Source organism: Varanus komodoensis, unplaced genomic scaffold (genome assembly GCF_004798865.1).
Source record: "Varanus komodoensis strain SLA01 unplaced genomic scaffold, ASM479886v1 scaffold18_3, whole genome shotgun sequence".
Taxonomy (NCBI): domain Eukaryota; kingdom Metazoa; phylum Chordata; class Lepidosauria; order Squamata; family Varanidae; genus Varanus; species Varanus komodoensis.
In genome coordinates, this window is record NW_025335549.1 from 3708459 (window position 1) to 3727864 (window position 19406).

Genomic DNA, 19406 nt, shown 5'->3' on the forward strand with positions numbered 1-19406 from the left:
CCTGCTTACAGGCAATTAAAAGGTAGATTTTACGCACTGGAGACTGATGAACCATTCTGAGCTAGCTGGAAAGAAGTTGCTGGAAGCTACGGGGAGAATCAAGTGGTTTGCTGCAATTTCGTGAGACATTACATAACTTATGACCAGGGAAACCCACATGTTGCTTGCCATGTACTGTCTCATTGCCATGTGTGTTCAAATAGTTCAAACACAGGTACATTTATCAAATGTAAAATAAGGTTTTGCCTCCTGTTGCGTCTCCCAGAGGAGAGAAACATGTCCCCAACCAAGGTACTGGACGCCACCCCCAAAGAAGCTGCAGCACCCTGGCGCTCCACGGGCGGCCCGTATACGAATCAGAATGAAAGCTGGAAAGGTTGCGGGGCCCCTCCGATACGGGACCACCCACGCCCTCTGCTCCGATTGGCCCTTCCCGCATTTCCGCCTGGGGCCATCAGGGGGCGCCCGTGGCCCAATGGAACGTTCCCCGGGAACGGGCTGGTCACGAGACCGGGCCGCCGGCGCGCCGCTCGCTCTTCCTTGGCTCGGCCGTGTGGCCGCTCGCTGCCCGGTGCCGGCGAGATGGCGGCGCTGGGCAAGGCGGCGTCGCCCCCTTACCCGCTCGCGGGCCTTTCCGGCGAAAGCGGCCTGGACCGGGTCAGCTTTCTGGGGGCTCGGCTGCCCCCGGAGGTGGAAGCGATGGCCAGGAGCGTCGGGGAGCTGAGCAAGGAGACCTTCCGCAAGCTTCTCAAAGGTAAAAGCACAGCAAGCCCGGGGGCGAGGCGCGTGTGACTACAGATCCCATCAGTCCCACCCTGCGCAGCGGCGAAGAGAACGGGCGTGGTAGTCCGGCCAACCCGCTTGTGCAATACAAGAACGAAACCTGACCGCACTCTTAGAGGAGACGGGCAACAAACTAAAGTAATATATTACAATGTCTTTGCCTTATATATCTTTATTTAACAACGGAATTATGTACAGGGCTTCATCATGAGATGCCAGTGTGCTTTAGGATGCATCCTATTCGTATTTAGACTGGGAAAAGCCTTATAATCACTGCATGACCCAGCACACTGGGAGTTTTAGGACTTTTTCCTGTCAAAACACACACAGGTTTCCACCCTTACAATGCGCAACCAATTTCACTATGTTCACTTTAAATTCGTGTGTCAAGGCAGTACATGTTAAAAACCATCCTGCATTGCGCACCTTTCGGAGCATGCCCTGTTGAACGCAGTGGAATGTAACATAATCCAGCCTTTCCTGGCCTAGGATCCTGCATTAGCAGCTTTGGACTACAGTGCCCAGCATTCCTGACTATTGGCTATGCTGGCCTGAGTTAACGGGAACTGGTGGGTCTGGAAGGAACCAGTCTGGGGAAGCCTAGTCAGATCTGCTTAGAAGGCCCCTGGGTCAAGTTGGCAGGAAATAAATAAATAAATATAATCCTATACAGGTCTACTTAGAAATAAACTCCACTGAGTTTAATGGGATTTAGTCCAGGAGATTGAATACAGGTTTTCATGCTTCATTCTACCAAACCGTCCATAGAGATTTGAAGCTAAGAAAACTTAGAAACTTAGAAAAATGAAATAGATAAAACCAATAATTCTACAGGCACGTGCAGAAAATGAAGGCACCTGGGTAAATACTTCTGCTTTTGGCTTGTACTGAAAAGATTGCAACGGAGTCAGCCCACAAACCTCTTTGGGAAGGGCACTCCATTGCATGGTGTCCCTGCAGAAAAGGCCTGTTCTCCTGTTGAGGCATAGCACGCCTATGATAAAGGAGATACCAGGAGAAGGACTTCAGTGAGCATTATTAAAGTATTGGGAGACAAATTCGTGCATATGGGGGAGGGGGGGAAATGTTCCAATCATTAAAATACTGAGTGTATTACATTTAGGGTGAAGTGGGAAAGTTTGTCCTGTGAGGGATGCAGGGGTTGTTTGGTTGTGCTTTGCAAATTGTGGGGTGCCTCTGAGTGCATGGATGACTCTTTCTTGCTTCTCAGTGACCCCAGTTTTCAAGAAGATCTCACCAAGCCTCAATAAGCCAGTTTTCTGTTGCTCCACCAAATCCCTCCATGCCACCATCCTGTTGGCACTAACTGAGCCGGCATTAGAGGGACCAATTTCCTCCGGTAGTGGGAGGAAAGGGGCCTTTTCTGGATCTCAGGGCTGCTGAAACCCCCCTGCACATTTTCCTTGCCGTGATGTAGCCCCCAGGTGTCAAGTAGAGTCCTGTGGGGGCTCTTCATTGCAACCAGCCCCATGAAGTTTCCAGGGTGGGGAAATATCCCATGCTGCCCCTCAGGGCCATGGAGCTCCTCTTCCCATGTGGACCTGCCCAGCCCCTTAGATCTGCATCTGAGGCCCTCTGAGGGAGCGCCCTCCTCTGGGCATAAGGAGGGTGACAACAAGAAGAAGGGCCGTTTTGGGAGTGGCACCCCGACTTTGGAATGAGCTTCCCAAAATGGTTCGCCTGGCACCATCTTTATATTTTTTTTGGCATCAGGCAAAGACTTCTTTATTCTACCAATATTTTAATTTTTAAACTGGTGTTCAGTGGTATCTAACAGAAGGGGATATGTCTTTTATGAAATCTGGAGTTCTGGTGGATGTGTTTTTATCGTTGTTCTATTGTTTTTAGTGGTTATGAAGTTTTTGTTGTTTCATATTGTTTTGCTACGGTTTTTATTGTTGTAACCCACCCAGGGCTAATGGGGTGGATTAGAAATCTAATAAATAAATAACTAAATAAATGATTGTGATGAAACAATGTCCACACCTTTACAGAATTGCCTCAGCTGGTATTTTATATCCTGTGTTCTTTCTGTTGTTTTCCAGTCACTGTCAGTGCATTAGAAGGAAGAGACTGCAAAGCATCGGTGCAGATGATTGCTGAGAGCACCGACCTGTCTGAAGAACAGCTCGCGGTCCTCATCTCGGGCATGTATACCCTACTCCGGGAGGCTCTGAGGCTCCCTGTGGCCTCCCTTAAGCAGGAAGTGAGTAGAAAATGCATCCCTGCCAGCACACACAAACCAGGCCCACGAGTGTGTCGGTAGTTCTAAAGCAGGGCGGGCAGCAAGCAGGCTGCCTGCTCTCCCCTGCCTTCCTCTGAAGCAGCCCTGGCTGCCAGACTGCTGAAATTTGCTGGGGCAAGCCCAGAAAACAACAGCAGCTCCCTGGAGGGTACACGTGGACACATCCAGTTTGTATTCACAGATGTTTAGGGAGTGCTACCCTACTTCTTTCAAAAACTGCAAAAGTGTACATGTGACTTTCCTCTCTTTGTTTTCTTCTCTGTTGTTGTTTTTGCTTTTTTTGCAGGTTTTCAAAGAAGATCTAAAGGCACTTCGGTATGTCTGTTTGCTCCAGTTCCATCCAGTCCCTCTGTGCTTTGCGTCAATCTGCTTCCATGCTTCCATGATGGAGAAGCAGCTTCTGCTGAGTCTACGATGTGCTAAGTGCCTGGGAGGGGCTGCACCCCCAAAGTGTTCTCTTTCCCTGGCGGGCTCCAGGTGGACCTCCTTGCAGACCTCCTAGGATTACAGTGATGGCAGGTTGCTGGGGGAGAAAGCCGCCTCTCAGGTGTCCTCGTCCCAGATTGTTCAGGGCTTTGTTTACTAGTACCAAAACCTTAGATCTGGCCTGGTAGCAAACTGGCAGTGGGCGCAGTCCCCCCGGCAAAGGAGTGGCACACCAAAATGGGGCAGCCTTTGACAACAGCTGCAGCTTCACTCCACGTGAGGTGAGGAATGCCTCACAGGGAGGGCACCGAAGTCACCCTGGCCTCAGATTTTGAGGGTTTGTGTCCCCAAGGCCAAGCTTTGGACCAGGAATTCTCTACAGAGCGTGGTAAGTGCTCACTGCTGGAGTCCCAGTCTAGGCAGGCTGCATCGCTGCAGCAGAAGAGGGCAGGTAGCGGCTTGCCTCATCCCCACCTACCACAACGGAGCCTCTCAGCCCTCGGAACTGCTGGTTGGAGAAGCACCCGCTTGGATGCCCTGGCTGGCTGGCTGGCAAGGTCGTCAGAACCCACCTGGCGCCGTGTGATGGCCAGGATGCTGAGTGCGCCTTCCATTTCTCACAGCAGTCCTCTGGGGAAAGTTGAGGGCATTGCCCATTTTACTCACTAGGACTGCATCTTGACCCTGTTCAGCTACTACAACATGGAGGCTAATAAATAATGATTTAAAGAAAAGCACTGTGGCATGGTGGTCAGAGTGCTGGGCTTGGGCTCCAGCTTTCTGTGTTCTAATCCCCACTTGGCCATGAAGCTTTCTGGATTTGGGCTGGTCATGGACTGTCAGCCTAACATACCGGATAAAATTGAGAGGAGCAGAATTGCGGAAGCTCCCTTGGGGTCCTTACAAGAGAGGAAAAGACAGGTTGGATAGGCAATGTAATGATAATAGACTGCATCTTTCTCAATTCTACGCATGTACATATCAAACACGTTTTTTACTAAACTTACAGACAGATAACTGACTCTAGAATGAGAGGCACTGTCCTATTTTTCAACATTTCCTTTGTTTTCAAAGAATGGTGGTGTAACTAGTGAAACCTGCCTGCATTGTCTGGGTGTGATCACTTGTTCTAATTAGCAAGCAAAACATGATGTTTGTTACATGGACTTAGCCAAAATCTCGAGCGGGTGGCTCAGCATAAAGCATTGCATAAAAGCCTGCTTTTAAAGCCACACGTTAGATGTCTCCCGTCGGGCAGAATGAAAAAACAAAACAGGAGAGCTAAAGCCCTCACAACAAAGATTTGACAAGGTTTTTAAAATACATGGGTATCAATTTCACTTCTTCCCCCTACATCACTGCACAGTGTTCTTTTGGCTAAACTAACCTCTGGAATAATTAAGCCCCTGGCAGAATGGTGTGGTCGACTGCATCCCCGTCGCAGATGGATTGGTGGCCTCATGGCAAATGGCAGCACTGGGGAGAAGCAGGGGCCCCTGTTGGGCCCACTATGGGACCGTGGGCATTGGCAGGTGCCCAGCCATGGCAGGCCGTGGCGGCAGAGCCCGTGGCCCCTCTCCCCCCATCTGACTCTCCCTTAAAGAATCTTTCGGGACCGTACTTTTATACATGCTCTAGGAGTTGCTCTGAGCATGCCTTGGTTGGTCATCCTTTCCCTGCCTCGAAGCTACGCCTGGGAGAGGGACGGAAGGCGGAGAAGCAGTAACCTGTCTGTTTGCTCCGAATTTCCATTGCAATGCGAACGACTCCCGCAGGGTGTGTTTCCATTGGCCCTGCAGCTTAGGGCTCAGCACATGTGCGCCTCAGCTAGTCCTGGGGGTGTTCTGTTGCGCAAAGGTAGCAGAAAATGCCTCCAGCCTCCGGGTAAAGACTGGTTAGGGTGGCATCCCCTGACTGCAGTGCCTCAAGGAGCAGCCAGTGGGCCAAGACTGGATTTTTTGATAAAACCTGTCCTAAGAACTCAATTTCTGTTTGAATGTGGCTGGAAGGGGTAGGAAAAAAGTAGAAATATTAGGGTTGTTTGCCAATGTAATAATTCACAGTGGATTGATTGCATGCCTTTTAATTGATGATGGCAGGTAAAATCGGGTGCAGAACCAGGGGCCACACCTGCTCCTCCAGGGACCTAGTGCAGCTCTTGGGGTTTCCCCAGATGGTCACAAACCCTCTCTTGAAACCACCAATCATTTCCCGGTTTCTGACATTGTGAGCAGTTTTCCCCCAGTTTGGAAAGCTTTGTCCTGCAAAAAGAAAGTTCTGCACCTCCCAGCATTGCCCCTCCCTCCCCCACCCCCTTTTTATTTTATTCATTCTAAACCCTTTTGCTACACACGTAAAAGCTTATTGCATCAGCTTGCAATTCAAGGCACCTTTAAAAAAAGCCACTTTCCATTTTGATGAGCTGCATAATAGAGACAGAAATGCCAATGTCGCCGTTTTCCCCTTTGCTCCCTATTTAATCTTCCACTGGAACCTGAACAGCCTTTAAAAACAGCAACTAATTTGTTGGGTAAAGAGAAAAATTTTCGCTGTTGAATTCATGTGCTACTTTTGTCCTTTTCTCTCTTTAAGGATTCCGGAAGATTTCATCTTGGACTTTGCTACCATAGCCTTTGGGAACAGGTGAGTGGACCTGTTAAGTCCTGTGGGAGATCATCCCTTCCCTGTGTATTGTTCCCTGAGCCACACCTCTTCCCAACATATTTCGCTATCAGCAGGTCCTGCCTGCATCCTCTTAAGTACCTCTGTGATAAGCACTTTGGCCACTGATGGTAGGAGAGGTGCATGTCTTATCCATTCCACAGTTGATATTCTAGAGGCCGGATTCAGATTCCCGACACAAAAGGTTGTGAAAGCAGTAATTATTCAGCCTCTGTGGTGAAGGTCAAGCCAGTAGGCCTCCTGCACAACATTCGAGTGATACTTTGTTTGATCACCTCTACAAAGTAACACCAGTGACGTTTTTGTGACAGATTTTGCTTTGTAGGGTGTTCGTTTTTCTGTCTCAGAGTTTCAAGTACTTCCTGTAAAATTAATAACAACTGGGCACCTGAAACAATGTGTCGCATTCACACATAACACAAAGCCTTGAGTTATGGTAACTTTAGTTAGTTTCTTTGGGCATGCCTTATCTTGCAGACAGAAAAAGTCTTGGTTTCTCCATTTCTGGTCTGTGTCTTTTCTATCCATTTTGCAGACCTTTAGACCAGTTTCATTTCCTGGCTGCATTTATCAGGCACCTCTGTTTCAATGCAGACAAGCCTCAGGCAAGCCAGGGATAAGCCATAGTTCAGGTTTAGGCTTTGCAACAAGCCTTTGTTTAAATGATGGCTTTTATTAGTGGTTTATAGCTGGTTAACAAACTGTGGCCCACCTGTAGGAATAGGTTCAGAGACAGCAACAAACCACATTTCACAAGCCGGATTTCAACGCAAACCTTGGCTTTGCATGATGTGTGAACTGTGTCTTAGTGTGCAAGTGTCCGTGCAGAAAATCCAGGTGCCACATTTCCTTAAATGTGGCAAACTGCCTCTGAGGAAGAGGGTGGTCGTGATAGCGCAGGTGCTGACCCATGAGCACTCTGCAACACTTGCCTTTTCTTAGCACAGTTTCCCCCATGGACTCTGCTTCTGAGCAGTGCCTCTGTTTATTTTTGTGTGCATCCCTTGCACTGTGCTGCAAGTTTTTCTTTCGGTAGAAAAAGACATGGATGTGTGATGAGTTTGAGTCCTGCAAAAAAACAAAAAATGGAATGCATAAGAAGGTTCTGAAAAGCTACCCAAGGGAGCTCTGAGTGTTACATAAGGAAGATAAATCTAGTGGGCAGGATGGCATTGGCTGTGTGCCAGAGGTTGTGCTGTGATGTTATTTGGTAATGAACCGGGTGCTGACTGCGGCTGAGAGGTTCTGGTGCATTCGTTTCCTACAAGAAAGAGACGCCTGGGAGAAAGGGTAGGTTTGTCTGGGCATGCTTTTACGGCTATTTAATCACTCCTTCTGAAAAAGATACTGTAGACCTGGAGAAGATGCAGAAAAGTGCAACCAAAAATGATCAACTCTCTATACAGTGGAGTTACACCACATGGAACTTCTCAGCTCTGACAAAAGGCAGATGGTTGAGGTTTATGTAACTGTGCCTTGCTGAGCCAAAGTAGGTGCGAGCACATTTTCATCTGCTGAAGTGCACTTGGGAAACTGGAGACAGAGAAAAGAAAGGGAGGTGCTTGGTGGCTGAGCACGTGCTTGGCATGCTCAGTGCCCTGGGTCCAGGCTGCAGCGTCTCCATGTGGGGTTGGGGGAGGCTTCTGCCCGGAACCCTCTCCCTCAGTGCAGACCCTTTAGTGTCAAAAGGACCGGTGCTCTGCCTCTGCATAATGCCACATCCCGTTTTCACACAACAGACACTGAGGCTGTGAAGTTTGCTCTTACATAGTAGGGTGACGGCCACCAATGTGGAGAACTTTATGAGGGCATCGAGCACATTCATGGAGAACAGGTGATCCATGCCACTAGTCCTGATGGGAAATAGGCTGCTGAGTTGGAATGGGCCTACCTGCTCGTGGGCAGCGGGGGAGTGGAGAATGTGGAAGCAACTGTGAGTCTTCGTAGGCACAGCCCCAGGAGGAGTCCAGAAATAGAAATAGAAACAGAAGCAGAGCGAGTCAGAAGGGGTCTCCCGAACCATCTAGTCTGACCCCTGACTCCAGCCGGCTCCATTCATGACATGCCTACCATGTGCATGTCCAGCCTGTCCTTGAACATCCGCACCGATGGGGCTTCAACCACCTCCCATGGAAGCCCATTCCATACCTATGGGGTCCTACCTGTCAGGAAGTACTCCCTGGCGTCCAAATTGAACCTGGATTCCCCTAGCTTTGCTCCATTGGTACACATCCTGTCCTTCTCGATGCCCCATGTAGATCTCCCCCATCCTGCTTTGGGGAGAACACAGAAGCAAAATAATCATTTAGCATCTGTGCCTGTTCCCTCACATCAGTCACTGAATCCCCTCCCCCCTTATTCAGCGGTCCCACTGCCTGTCTCCCCTTCCTCTTGCTATTTACGTGCTGCTAGAAGCCCTTTTTGTTGCTCCTGATATTCTTGGCAAGTCTCAGCTCATAATCAGCCTTAGCCTTGCGAAGAATCCTTCTGCATCAGGCCTCCTCCTCCCGATATACCCTTTTGTCAGTTTGCCCCAGTGCCCATTTCCTGCGGAGATTCCTCTTACATCTAATCCCTCTTACCACCTCCTTTCGCATCCATGGCAGCGCCCTCCTTCACCTCCCTGCCTTCCTAACTAGTGGTATCATCAATCCAGGAAGCTATCTTGATGCATATCAGCAAAGACATTATAGAAAATTTAATCCTCAGGAGCAGATGCTTGGTAAAGCTCATGGGCGCAATTGTCCATTCAAGAGCAAGGCAGCCCTCCCACTCCCCAGATACTGTGCCTTACAACAGGGATGATGTGTTGTCGAGGGTGCTGACACACAGGGCTTTTCCCCATTCATAAAAGGACACCTGTGGTGGGCTTAGCCAATCACAAAAGACTTATTTTCCAGAAGGCAAAGGTGTTTCTCTGTTTCTTCTCACCGGCAGGCGGCCAGTTCTAGAAGCTGCACTTCAGAAGCAGACCAGCAAGCTGCCTAGAATCACTGACTTCAGATGGAGAGTGGACGTGGCTCTTTCTACCAGGTATGGAATGATGGGTCCACCTAAAATCGCTGTGGTTTGGGATATGAGATTTGAATCTGCCTAGGCTGCCACTTCTAATTTGGAAGCTCCCACAGCTGTACAAGATTACAGTCAGTGAGCTGGTTCAAACCCACCTGTGGGTTGAGTCATGGGTTATGTTGTTGTGTGAACCCAACCACACTAACAAACCATAGTTTTGTTAACTGCAGACTACCCAGAGTTCATAATCCATAATGCATCATAGGTAGTTTGTGGTTAACAGACTGTGATTGGTTAGCCGTGGTTTATGGTTAACAGACCACAATAATATGTGCTGTTTGTCATGTTGTGTGAGCAATTCCTTTTGCTCTCTGAGCAGTTTCACATAGAACTACTAACACATGAGTTGTTGAATTCTGAATTTTTGTGTTGAGCATACCCTGCCATACCAACAAACTACACTAACCAGAAAGAGAACTCTTGGCTTGTTGTTGGGCATGAACTCATGAACCATGGGTTTTCATTGCGTGTGAACCAGACATACGGGTTTTTCATTATTTGTTTTACCATGCTACAGAGACTGCTGACTAACATGCACAAAACCCGTGGCATTCCACATGCCTTACTACAATGCTGGAAAGGCACTTGGGTGGACAAAGGAGGAGGGAAACAAGCAACTCAGAGACTATGAAAACAAACAACAGTCATTTAGACATCTGCCAGGAAAAACCAAGATAGAGCAAGACACCATGCGTTAAATAAACCATGAGTTAGTATTACGTGCAACTAGTTCTTAAAGACAGTTTGGAAGCTTATTTATTATTCAAAGTTATATTTTGCTTTGCACAGAAGTTATCAAACCAGTGAACATAAAATACAGTGGCATAAATATATCGATAAAAAGAACACAGTACCAGTTAATAAGCAGTAACAACAAACATTCGACAATGTGTCACAAATCACAATTTCAGCTCTGTATGCATAAGTGCTGCTGTTGGGCTGGCAACAAAGACTCTAATGCCATCAGGCTTTTAAAGAAACGTTGACAGTGAGACTGCTGTGATTTCCTATTTTCTGTGTTTGTTGATGTTCTGGTCCAATGGTGAGGAACCACAGCTGTCTTGGACTGCAATTCCCAGCAGCCCCAGTCAGTGTAGTCAATATTTAGGTACACCCTTGATCACCTAGAGGAGCACAAATGCTCCACCCCTGTTTTACGCTATTGATTTAAGTAATATATTTTGTATTTTTCTGTATATCAGTTTGCTGTAAATGACTTTGAGAATAGGTAGTATAGACACGCATGTGGTTGTTCTGCATCACCATTACGTTGAGGCCAATTACAGGGGAGTAAGTCTGGAGGGGCTAACCTTGCTGAGCGCTTCCCCTCCACTGATGGGCGCTCTGAGCTCGCAATCGATGTTGTTGATCTATTTCTCATGAAAAGTTAGCAGCTTGCTCATTGCATGCCGTTATACATGAGAATACGGTTGGTCCAAGTCATTCCCAGGCCCAGTGTTCCTGGATGGAGTGACAGCAGTCAGGGAGCTGGTCAGCTGTAGTTGGAGAAGATTCACCTGTTGATTACCTCTTTTCTCAGCCTGAGTTGTTAAGAGATAAATAACTTCTCTCCCGGCCTGGGTTTCCATTCAGAACCAAGGGTGCTTTTAGTGCACTGGCTTTGTGCACACGCACAGGCAGAGGGAAAGAATAAGAGAGACGGGGGAACCCAAAATGGTGGCAAGGAAGGACTGGAAACCATGCAGCCAAATATTATTTATTATTATTAGAACATTTCTATGCCGCCCCTTGCCGAAGCCTCGGGGCGGCTTACAACACAATAAAATACAATAAAATACAGAAATAACAATATAAAATTAAAATTAACAATATAAAATAAATAAAAAGTATAAAATATAAAAGTCTTCTCCTCCGTATGCGAGCCAACCTTGCTGGGACAGCGTGGGTTCCATTTTTGGATGCTCTGCCTTCTCAGTTTCCATCCTCCCAGCCTTCCCCTGGGACATCCTGTTTATCAACTGGCAACAGCCTTTACTTAGAAACATGGAGAGACTTCAGCCTCATCCATCTAGCTCTGACGTTGGCTGCTTTCTGTCCAGATTCTGCCAGCATCAGCTGTCAGGCAGAACCGGTGCCCTTGGATGATTCATCTGCCATTCTCGGCGTCAGAGAGAATAAAACAAGCCTGCCTCTGAAATGGGCCCTTTTTCCAGCTTAGAGGCCAGAAGGCTTTGGTACCATGTCAGTGAGATGGATGGATCCCAGTGATATGGGGCTTCTAAATCTGTGCATTTTCTGGTGCTCCAAATGGATTTGGATCTGATTTATCTTGTCTGGGTACTACATGCTTGTGATTTTTATGTACACCCTTCTTTTAACTCCTCTTCGCACACATGCAGTTGGCTGTGTGATGGGCTTGGGGAACTTCCTTTTAGTCATCAGGCGTGGGCCAGGGAAATGGGAGAACTGATAACAATTTTGAAACTGGCAAGACTGACTTGGGATCCATTCATTATCCATGCATTCTGTCACTACAGATTTGTTTTCTGGCAAAAAAAAAATTTAGAAACACACTTTTTGTAGGACTGAGAACATGAGAATAAACTTAGGGGAAGATGGTAGGGTATGGGAAGAGAAGAGTGTGGCATCCTAAAATAGCTGACATCAGGGGAGCAGCTAGGCCTGGCCCCTGGGGCCAATGGAAACTTTTCCCCATCATAGCTTGCCCAGCAGAAGGGCCATTTTCAAGGGAAATTGCACGAGATCAAGGAGCAAACTCTCCCCTCCTTTCCCATACTGCAATACCCCCTCCCCTCTTTTTTTGTATGACAATTAAGCTTAGCGGGGAGGTGGGAATACTTTCCCTTTGTTTGGAATGGGATGGGTAAGGTGCAGATTGATTGAAGAGTATTTTATTGGAGATGATTCATATGGGAAATGAATGAGCCTTTTGCCACCTGTTAAATTTAAATAAATCCTTCTCAAAGCATCTACTTTTTGAAATTTGAATATCAGTTAGCATATGCAGATTGGTGCGCTAAGTACCCAGGCCATGGATGGCAGTGTATTAATGTGCACAAGAGTGAGCATCTGCAAAGAGTCGGGAGCTATTTTCCCAGCCTCAGACCTCGCCATGGGCTGCCCTTCCACCCCAGCATAGCTGCTACGCTCTGGCTGTGTCAAGCGCCTTAAAGGAGCCAGGCGGGTGCAATGGCCGAGGGCGCGGACCGGGGACTCGGGCCATCTGGCTTCTAGCCCCACTCGGCCATAGAGACCCCCACATGACAGCCTCTCAGCCCAACCTACCTCACAGGGCAGTTGTTGTGGGGATAAGATTGAAAGCAGGAGGAAAATGATGATTTAAGCTGCCTTGAGTTCTTTTAAAAAAGAAAAAGGCAGAATGTAAATCTCATATAATAAATAGTTAAATCATGGTGCACAAGTAAAGACAACCCTTGATTTAATGGCAGCTTCTATTCAGCCCATATTCCTTGTAATGCACAAGGAAGGCCTGTCTGTTTGTGGAACTTAGAGGCTCAATTGAGACTTGTCCAGGTGTTCCTTCCTACATTGCTCTAATGGTCAGCGTGTGATCGCTTCCAGCTCCTTGGCGCGTGCCTTGCAGCCATCCATTTTGATGCAACTGAAGCTTTCGGATGGGTCAGCACATCGCTTTGAGGTAAGTCGCGATAACTGACACTGTGCGAAATGGTTCACATTAAATTCTTTGCAGGGTTGCAAGAAATGCCAAGCCCCAAAAGGCGATTCCTTTTTCCTGGATTGTTCTCCCCGGCACTTGTGAAACAGTCTTTCAGAGAAGGCTGCACACTCTGCGGCCATTTGTGACACAAGTCCCACCACAGTGCCTTGCAAGTCCTCATTCCCTTTATTTCCGAAGGGTAGGCAGAATGGAGGCGCCCAGGCAGCAGTGAGGCAGAACTGCGTTAATCAGTGTGGAAAGCGAAGATGCGAATTGGTGGATACAAAGCCATTTTCCCAGGGGCAGGCTGCATTTTGCCTACGCAGCGCTGATTTCGAAGCCAAGTGGAGCCACGCTTAAGCACATAGCTTATGCCCTCAAGAAGCTTCAATTGAAAGATGAAGTGGGATGTGGGAAGCAGATTGGTGTATTGCAGCCGGGCTGCCTAAGTAGCCATTTCTGCATCTCGTCTGAAATCCTAATGAAGAGATTTGACAGACTGAGAAAAGAGAACGTAACCCTGTCATTTGGACTGAAAGGGAAATAGATTTCTCAGAGATCACATTTTTATAAGTCAGAACCCTCATTTGTTGAGATCATGCAGCTTTATATATTTGGTTTACTCGGGGCTTTCCAGCAGAAGAAGGGAAGGAAGTTCTAACAGTGAGTGAATCTGCATGTTTCTTTATATTAAGTTATACAACCAGACAGTTGATGTTTGCTTTATGGGCATTTGAGCTAGTTGTTTCATTTTTGGGGTTTTGTTTTGTTCTGTTCTGGTTTTAATAAAATGTCATTGTAATAAGGGCTGCAATGTACAGTCCTTTCATCAATCTAATTCAGATTAAGGTGTCCCCCTCATTCATCAGCCAGGAGATCTTTACAAGTAAATTAACTATTCTTAATGTTTAACCAAAGTAATTCTAAGCATCATCAGCTGGCCTGTAACTTCATAATACCTCTGCCACATGAATACACATCTTGTACAGGTAAAATACACTCATTCATTGTCACTGCTCGCACATATGCAAATGTCTGCAGATTTGATCAGCGAGTTTAATCAGCTGAAATTCATATATTTAACTGAAAATTTATTTCATTGGGTGGGAGCCATAATAATAAATAACCTATACACAGATGTGACTGTTTAGTTATCCTGATCTCTCTCTTGCTCTCTCTCAAAAGAGAAGCCAGACCAGTTGTTTGAAAATAAGACAGTTCTTGTTTGTATATAAAAATGTTTTAAATGGTCCTCAGACAACAGTTATTGGCAGGTTTCTGGTGAGCAAAACGGATTGCAAGTGACCATTTTAAAAAGAATTGCATACCTTTATCTGCTACATATTTAGCAACTGTATGTGTTTGTTTATTGTATTTATTTACTGCCCAGTAGCCAAAGTTGCACAGCCCTGTGCCATAATATTTTGAACACTGACACCCTTGGGGCTTATTGGCAAAGCCACCCTTCATTGCAATATGCTTTCACTTTTGAAGACAAGCAACTGGGCAAGATTTCCTAGTGGCTCAGATTTCTCAAGTTCAGGGTCAGTCCTTCACTAGTGCAGGGACATGTTCATGCTATAGGTTCAGTTCACTTGACCCTATAGAGAACATACCTTGACTATGGATGCAAGGGGATTTTATTTGCATTTTAATAAACCTTCCTGAGTCACGCCTCCCAGACTAATATTATTCTGTGCATGCTGCACTTCTCCAACTTCACAGTACGAAACACATACAAAATGTGTATAAAAATGCAAATTTGAGGAGTAAATGTATAAAAATGTGGATTTTGTGGGAAATGTATGCCATTTTGAGCTGTTTTTAAAATTCTCATTTTTGAAAATGCAGGTTGATCTGGAACTGGGATGGAACTGCCTGTGAATAAGTTCATGCAAGGTTGAGATGGACTAGATAAAAATCCTTCAGAATGTGTATATTTAAAGAAATGCATATATATTTTTTCCTAGGTGCCGGTTGCAAAGTTCCAAGAACTAAGGTACAACGTTGCTCTGATCCTGAAAGAAATGAATGACTTGGAGAAAAGAAGCATTCTGAAGATTCAGGACTGAAGTTTTTCTTATTAAAATCATTAAGACTTGAAGCTAACCTGGGAATTACCCAAAAGAGCAAACAAACTCCTGTTTTGCAGTGGTATGCGTTGTAACATAACCTTTTTGATACAAGCTGTAAATATTCTCCCAGTCAAGTGCTGAAATGTGCTGCTTTTACCTGAATTTATCTTTTACTTGTACATATAAACTGCATTAGCATTGCCCCTCCGGATGAGCTAAATTCGCATGATTCATCAAAACATCTCAAAAACAGCCATCCCTTGCCATGCCAAGAAGCCCTCTCCAAATGAGCTATGATTCATCCCACTAATTATTGCAGTGAGTTTATGAGCGATCTGTTCCGTTAACATGCGGAGTATGAAAGGGGGTGGCAAAGGAGGTCTCTGCTTTTCAGATGACAAAAAGAAAAAAACCCCAAAACCCTTCGCTGAAAATCAGCATGGAGTTCAGTGTGTTTCTTTAAAAAAAATGGCTTTGCTGCTGTACATTTATTCATGCTGTGTGAAATGAATTCAAGACTCTGCTTTGCTGAAGCACGACATAACTCCCAAACATCCACAGGTCCACACATGGCCTCCCAGTTGGCTTTTTGAGGGAGTGGGGAGTTGTCTAGATGTTGCCTCATCCAGGCATCTCTTATCGAATTGTGGTGTATATAATGCCATCTGAGTCTACATGGTGCTTAAAAGCAGGAAAGTTTGTGTTGGAGTACATATTTTGTCTGGCTGATCTGCTGGTGACTGCAGGCTGGCATTCCATGGAAAGACCATCAGCAGTGGGTGGAGCAGAAGCAAAAGTGGGTGAAGCCATCCCTTCTCTCTCACTCTCGGAATGGGTGATGCATGTAGCAGAACTATCCCTAGATAAGTGGGGCTTGCAAGAAATGTGACAGTGCAAAGCATGCCCTGCTTGGGGTTTGCTACTCTAATCCCTCTGGGAGTTTGGTTCCCTCATCCGGCACATCGTGAGAAGGCAAGACTCCCAGGAGAAGGCAACCATGCCAGGGAAAGCCAACGGCCGAAGAAGAAAAGGAAGCCCGAACAAGAGATGGATCGACTCCATAAAGGAAGGCACAGCCTGGAATTTATAAGACTGGGCAGGACCGTCATGGATAGAACATTTTGGAGGGCTTTCATTCATGGGCAATGGCAATGGCTTGTAGGTCCATCACAGCAGCAGTCCCCCACACAGGACAGCATCATTTGTAGGCCTCGGGGTTGTTTTGTTGACTTCCTCCTCCTGTTAGTTTTTTGCCCTTTTGCACAGCAGCGAGCCTTGGGTTTCCCACCAGTTCTGCTTTTGCTTTCAATATACCACGTGAACATCCACAACAGACGGAACAGCAGCACAAGAATGCTGGCCCCCTATTCTTCCTTCTCTTGCAGGCTTCCCAGCCTGATGTCCTCCAGAAGCTTTGGGGCTTACAGACCTCATTGGCTTTGCTGATTGCAAGTGATGGGAGTTGAAATCCAACCCATCTGGAGGACACTCAGTGGAAGACTGCCCTGTTGAGTAACCAGAAAACCCCTGCTCCACTCCTGCAGGAAGAAAGCCCATGGCTTTCCAAGATTGCTCTTCTCTTTAAATGATTGCTACAGGGTTGTACCTCACGCTGAGCTTTCCGTGTTTAGAGCGTTCTTACCAGAAAAGGCATGAGATTGTGTGTGCCCCACATGGATACACACAGAGAGAGCCTTTTTAGAAGAACTGCGCTTTTAGAAGACAAGCTGAGCAAGTCTGCTTCTCTCTGCTTCATCTCTCCATGAGCCCAGTTTTCCAGCACAAGCCGTCCCATTGGTTTGGTTCAATATCTGACCCTAAGTGACTGCTCCCCACTGCAAGAGGCAATCAGGCAATGTGTCTATGAATGGAGTCCTGCTCCCAGCCGCAACACACACCTGCAACTGTTTTGAAAGTGAAATCTTCATCTCTTAAAAAGGCCTGGATGAGGTCTTCAAGCCATGATTCACCAGACAGTAGCTTCAAAGGCAAAGAACATTGACTAAGCCCACTTCCGTACAGTTTGCTGTGTATACTGTGGACAAACAATGATTTAGGCTATTTCAATAGAAATGAATGAAACAATTGCCTTTCCAGCAGGGAAACCTTGGAACTGAATGGGATAACATGGTGTGAGGGTGTGGACTGTCCATAAACACTCCAATTGCTCAGCTGGTAATGCTGTAGGATTGTTTGCAGACCTGCTTCTGTAAAGCACAAGGAAACTGTCATGTTGGCTATGGGTAAAACCTCACAGACTAGGAAGAGATCTGAGCTGCTGATCTTTGGAGACTCCAAGCAAACTACCCCAGGAGGGTGGTTCAACTGCAATTTGGCACTGGCCTGTCCTCTCTTGTGGGTCTAGCTAGCAAAGCTCTGTAAGAGCAGGGAATCAAATGACCACTGGGGAAGTTACCTTTGCTGGACAACCCTAAGGTAGTCTTGTGTGATCTCAGTGGCCAAATTTTGACACTTCAAAGATCACAAAAGGGACCCCTGGTGAAGAAGTCTTGGGAAAGAGTTCTACAGTCACCCCCACCAAAAAGACCCTGCCTCCAGTAGCTCCTGACTGAACCTCTTGGGGGAACGGATGCCCAGTCACAACGTTGAAGGAAGCCATTTATCGACAGGAAGCTTAATATGGGAGGAAGCAGCCCTCTAGATGATGATTTATAAACCTTCTCCAGTAACAAGTCAACAGGGGAATAATGAAGGGAACCATGACTTTTTAAAATTATTCTGAATGTGCTTACTCTTCAGTATCGATATACTGCAGCCTTCCCAATCTGGGGCCCAAGCTGGCAAGGGCATTCTGATTCTGGCTTTTGTCCAGAATCCGATGGGCACAGGGCACTGGTGGAACCAGTGTTTTTACTGTAAAACAAAAATGGGAGTTAAAATTTATGGGCTTACAAGCAAATTCCTTATTCATAAGCTCATCTGTTACATTCCATTATCAGGAAGACTCAGACCATGAGTAATGGATCTGCACCTTTCTGATTGGCTATAGTGCAGGAAGTGCTCTGGGCTAGCTAAATACTTCTTGGTAAACTGTGAATTCCTGCAGGGACTATGCAGCAACATTGTAGCTATGATTGTGTATTCAACCTAATGGCCTGTCTGCTCTGGCTTACAGCTAGAGGGGAGAAGAAGAGCGAGAGGGGAGGGGGAAGAGTGTCATTTTCTTAAGCCAACAGCAAAATATTAAACTGACTTGGCTTGGAAGGCTGGTGCTTTTGAGAAAGAGTGCAGGTTTTATTTTATAACACAAAAGTTCGCATGAGCAACGTTTTTCTGCCAGGATTTATCCAAAATTTCCCAACAGCAGCAACCAGTCTTCAGAACAAAAAACTAGTTCCTAACATGAGGGGCCGCTCCCAAAAGTCTGGGTTGTACTTCTGGCCCTGAAAACATTGGCTTCAGTGTTGTGCGAAAGGGGTGCGGGACAGGGGCGGAGGATCACGGACTTTCGCCTTTTCCTGCCTTGCAGAAGTCCCAGCACGGAAGGCGGCGAAAAAGACTCGTAAATCAAATCAGGCATTGCTCTCCCTTCCTGCCCGACGGGAAAAGCACGCGAGGGAAAGCAACGGGAGATATGGGAATATCGGGGTGGGAAAAAGCACACCAGGATAAAGGGCATTTCTGGCAGGGCGTGTGTCTTGTGCCACAAGTTAGATTTCAGAAAGAAATTCGACTACGGAGAGTAGAGGAGGAAAGAAAGGGAGAGAGACTGGGGCAGAAAGGGAAGGGAACAGAGAGAGCGAAAGACTGGGGGCAGAGGAAAGAAAGGTAAGACTGTACGAGCAGGAAGAAGAAAAACAGGAAATAAATATGGGGGCAGAAGAAAGAGAAATACGACATGGAGCTAAGGAAAGAAGAGATGGGGCAGGGAGAAGGGTCAAAGAAAAGATCGGGGACAAAACAAAGGCGGAAGATCGGGTGGGAAAGAGAGGAGAGCGGAGGCAGAAAGAAGGGCGTTGGGGAGCAGCGCTTTGGAGTGGAAGAGAAGGCGCGAGAGACGTAGATGGCGAGCGGCGGGAGGCAGGCAGGCGAGGCGGACTGCGGGCGCTCCTCCCGCAGAGGGGGCTGCTCCCCCACCTCCGGCGCCCCTTCCCCGAGTCGCAACAGCACGTTATAAAACCGCCCGGGTTTTGTAACCATCCCGCAAGACGCGGCCCAATGAGCGGCTGCGCCGGGCGGGCGGGCGCGCGCGCGGCGAGGGACGTCGGCGGGATCACACGGCGCGGCCTTTACATAACCGCTCGCCGCGCCGCGCTCGCCTTTATGAGGGGCGTGGAGCGCGAGAAGCCGGCAGAATGGAGCGGCTGGCGCCGGCGGCGGCGCCTGGGTCCGGGTCCGGGGCGCGCGAGCCGCATTCGCAGCCGCAGCCGCGCGAGGAGAGGCGGCGGCGGGCCCTGCTGCTGCCCCTGCCCCTGCCCCT

At 47.3% G+C, this 19406-nt stretch overlaps 2 protein-coding genes across 2 annotated transcripts in view; both read left to right on the top strand.

The window, feature by feature from the left end:
- The first annotated feature begins 547 nt into the window (after positions 1-547).
- COMMD5 (COMM domain containing 5) lies at positions 548-15402 on the top strand. Its single transcript, XM_044427224.1, has 7 exons — positions 548-754; positions 2850-3010; positions 3336-3364; positions 6068-6118; positions 9095-9190; positions 12794-12869; positions 14861-15402. Exons 1-7 carry the CDS (start codon positions 583-585, stop codon positions 14960-14962), a joined length of 687 nt encoding a protein of 228 aa, XP_044283159.1. The 5' UTR covers positions 548-582; the 3' UTR covers positions 14963-15402.
- A 3422-nt stretch (positions 15403-18824) lies between these two features.
- LONRF3 (LON peptidase N-terminal domain and ring finger 3) overlaps positions 18825-19406 on the top strand; it is a 27696-nt gene continuing 27114 nt past the window's right edge. The window contains exon 1 of the mRNA XM_044427156.1: positions 18825-18974. Coding sequence (XP_044283091.1) covers positions 18825-18974 — 150 coding nt within the window. The remainder of the gene's footprint in view (positions 18975-19406) is intronic.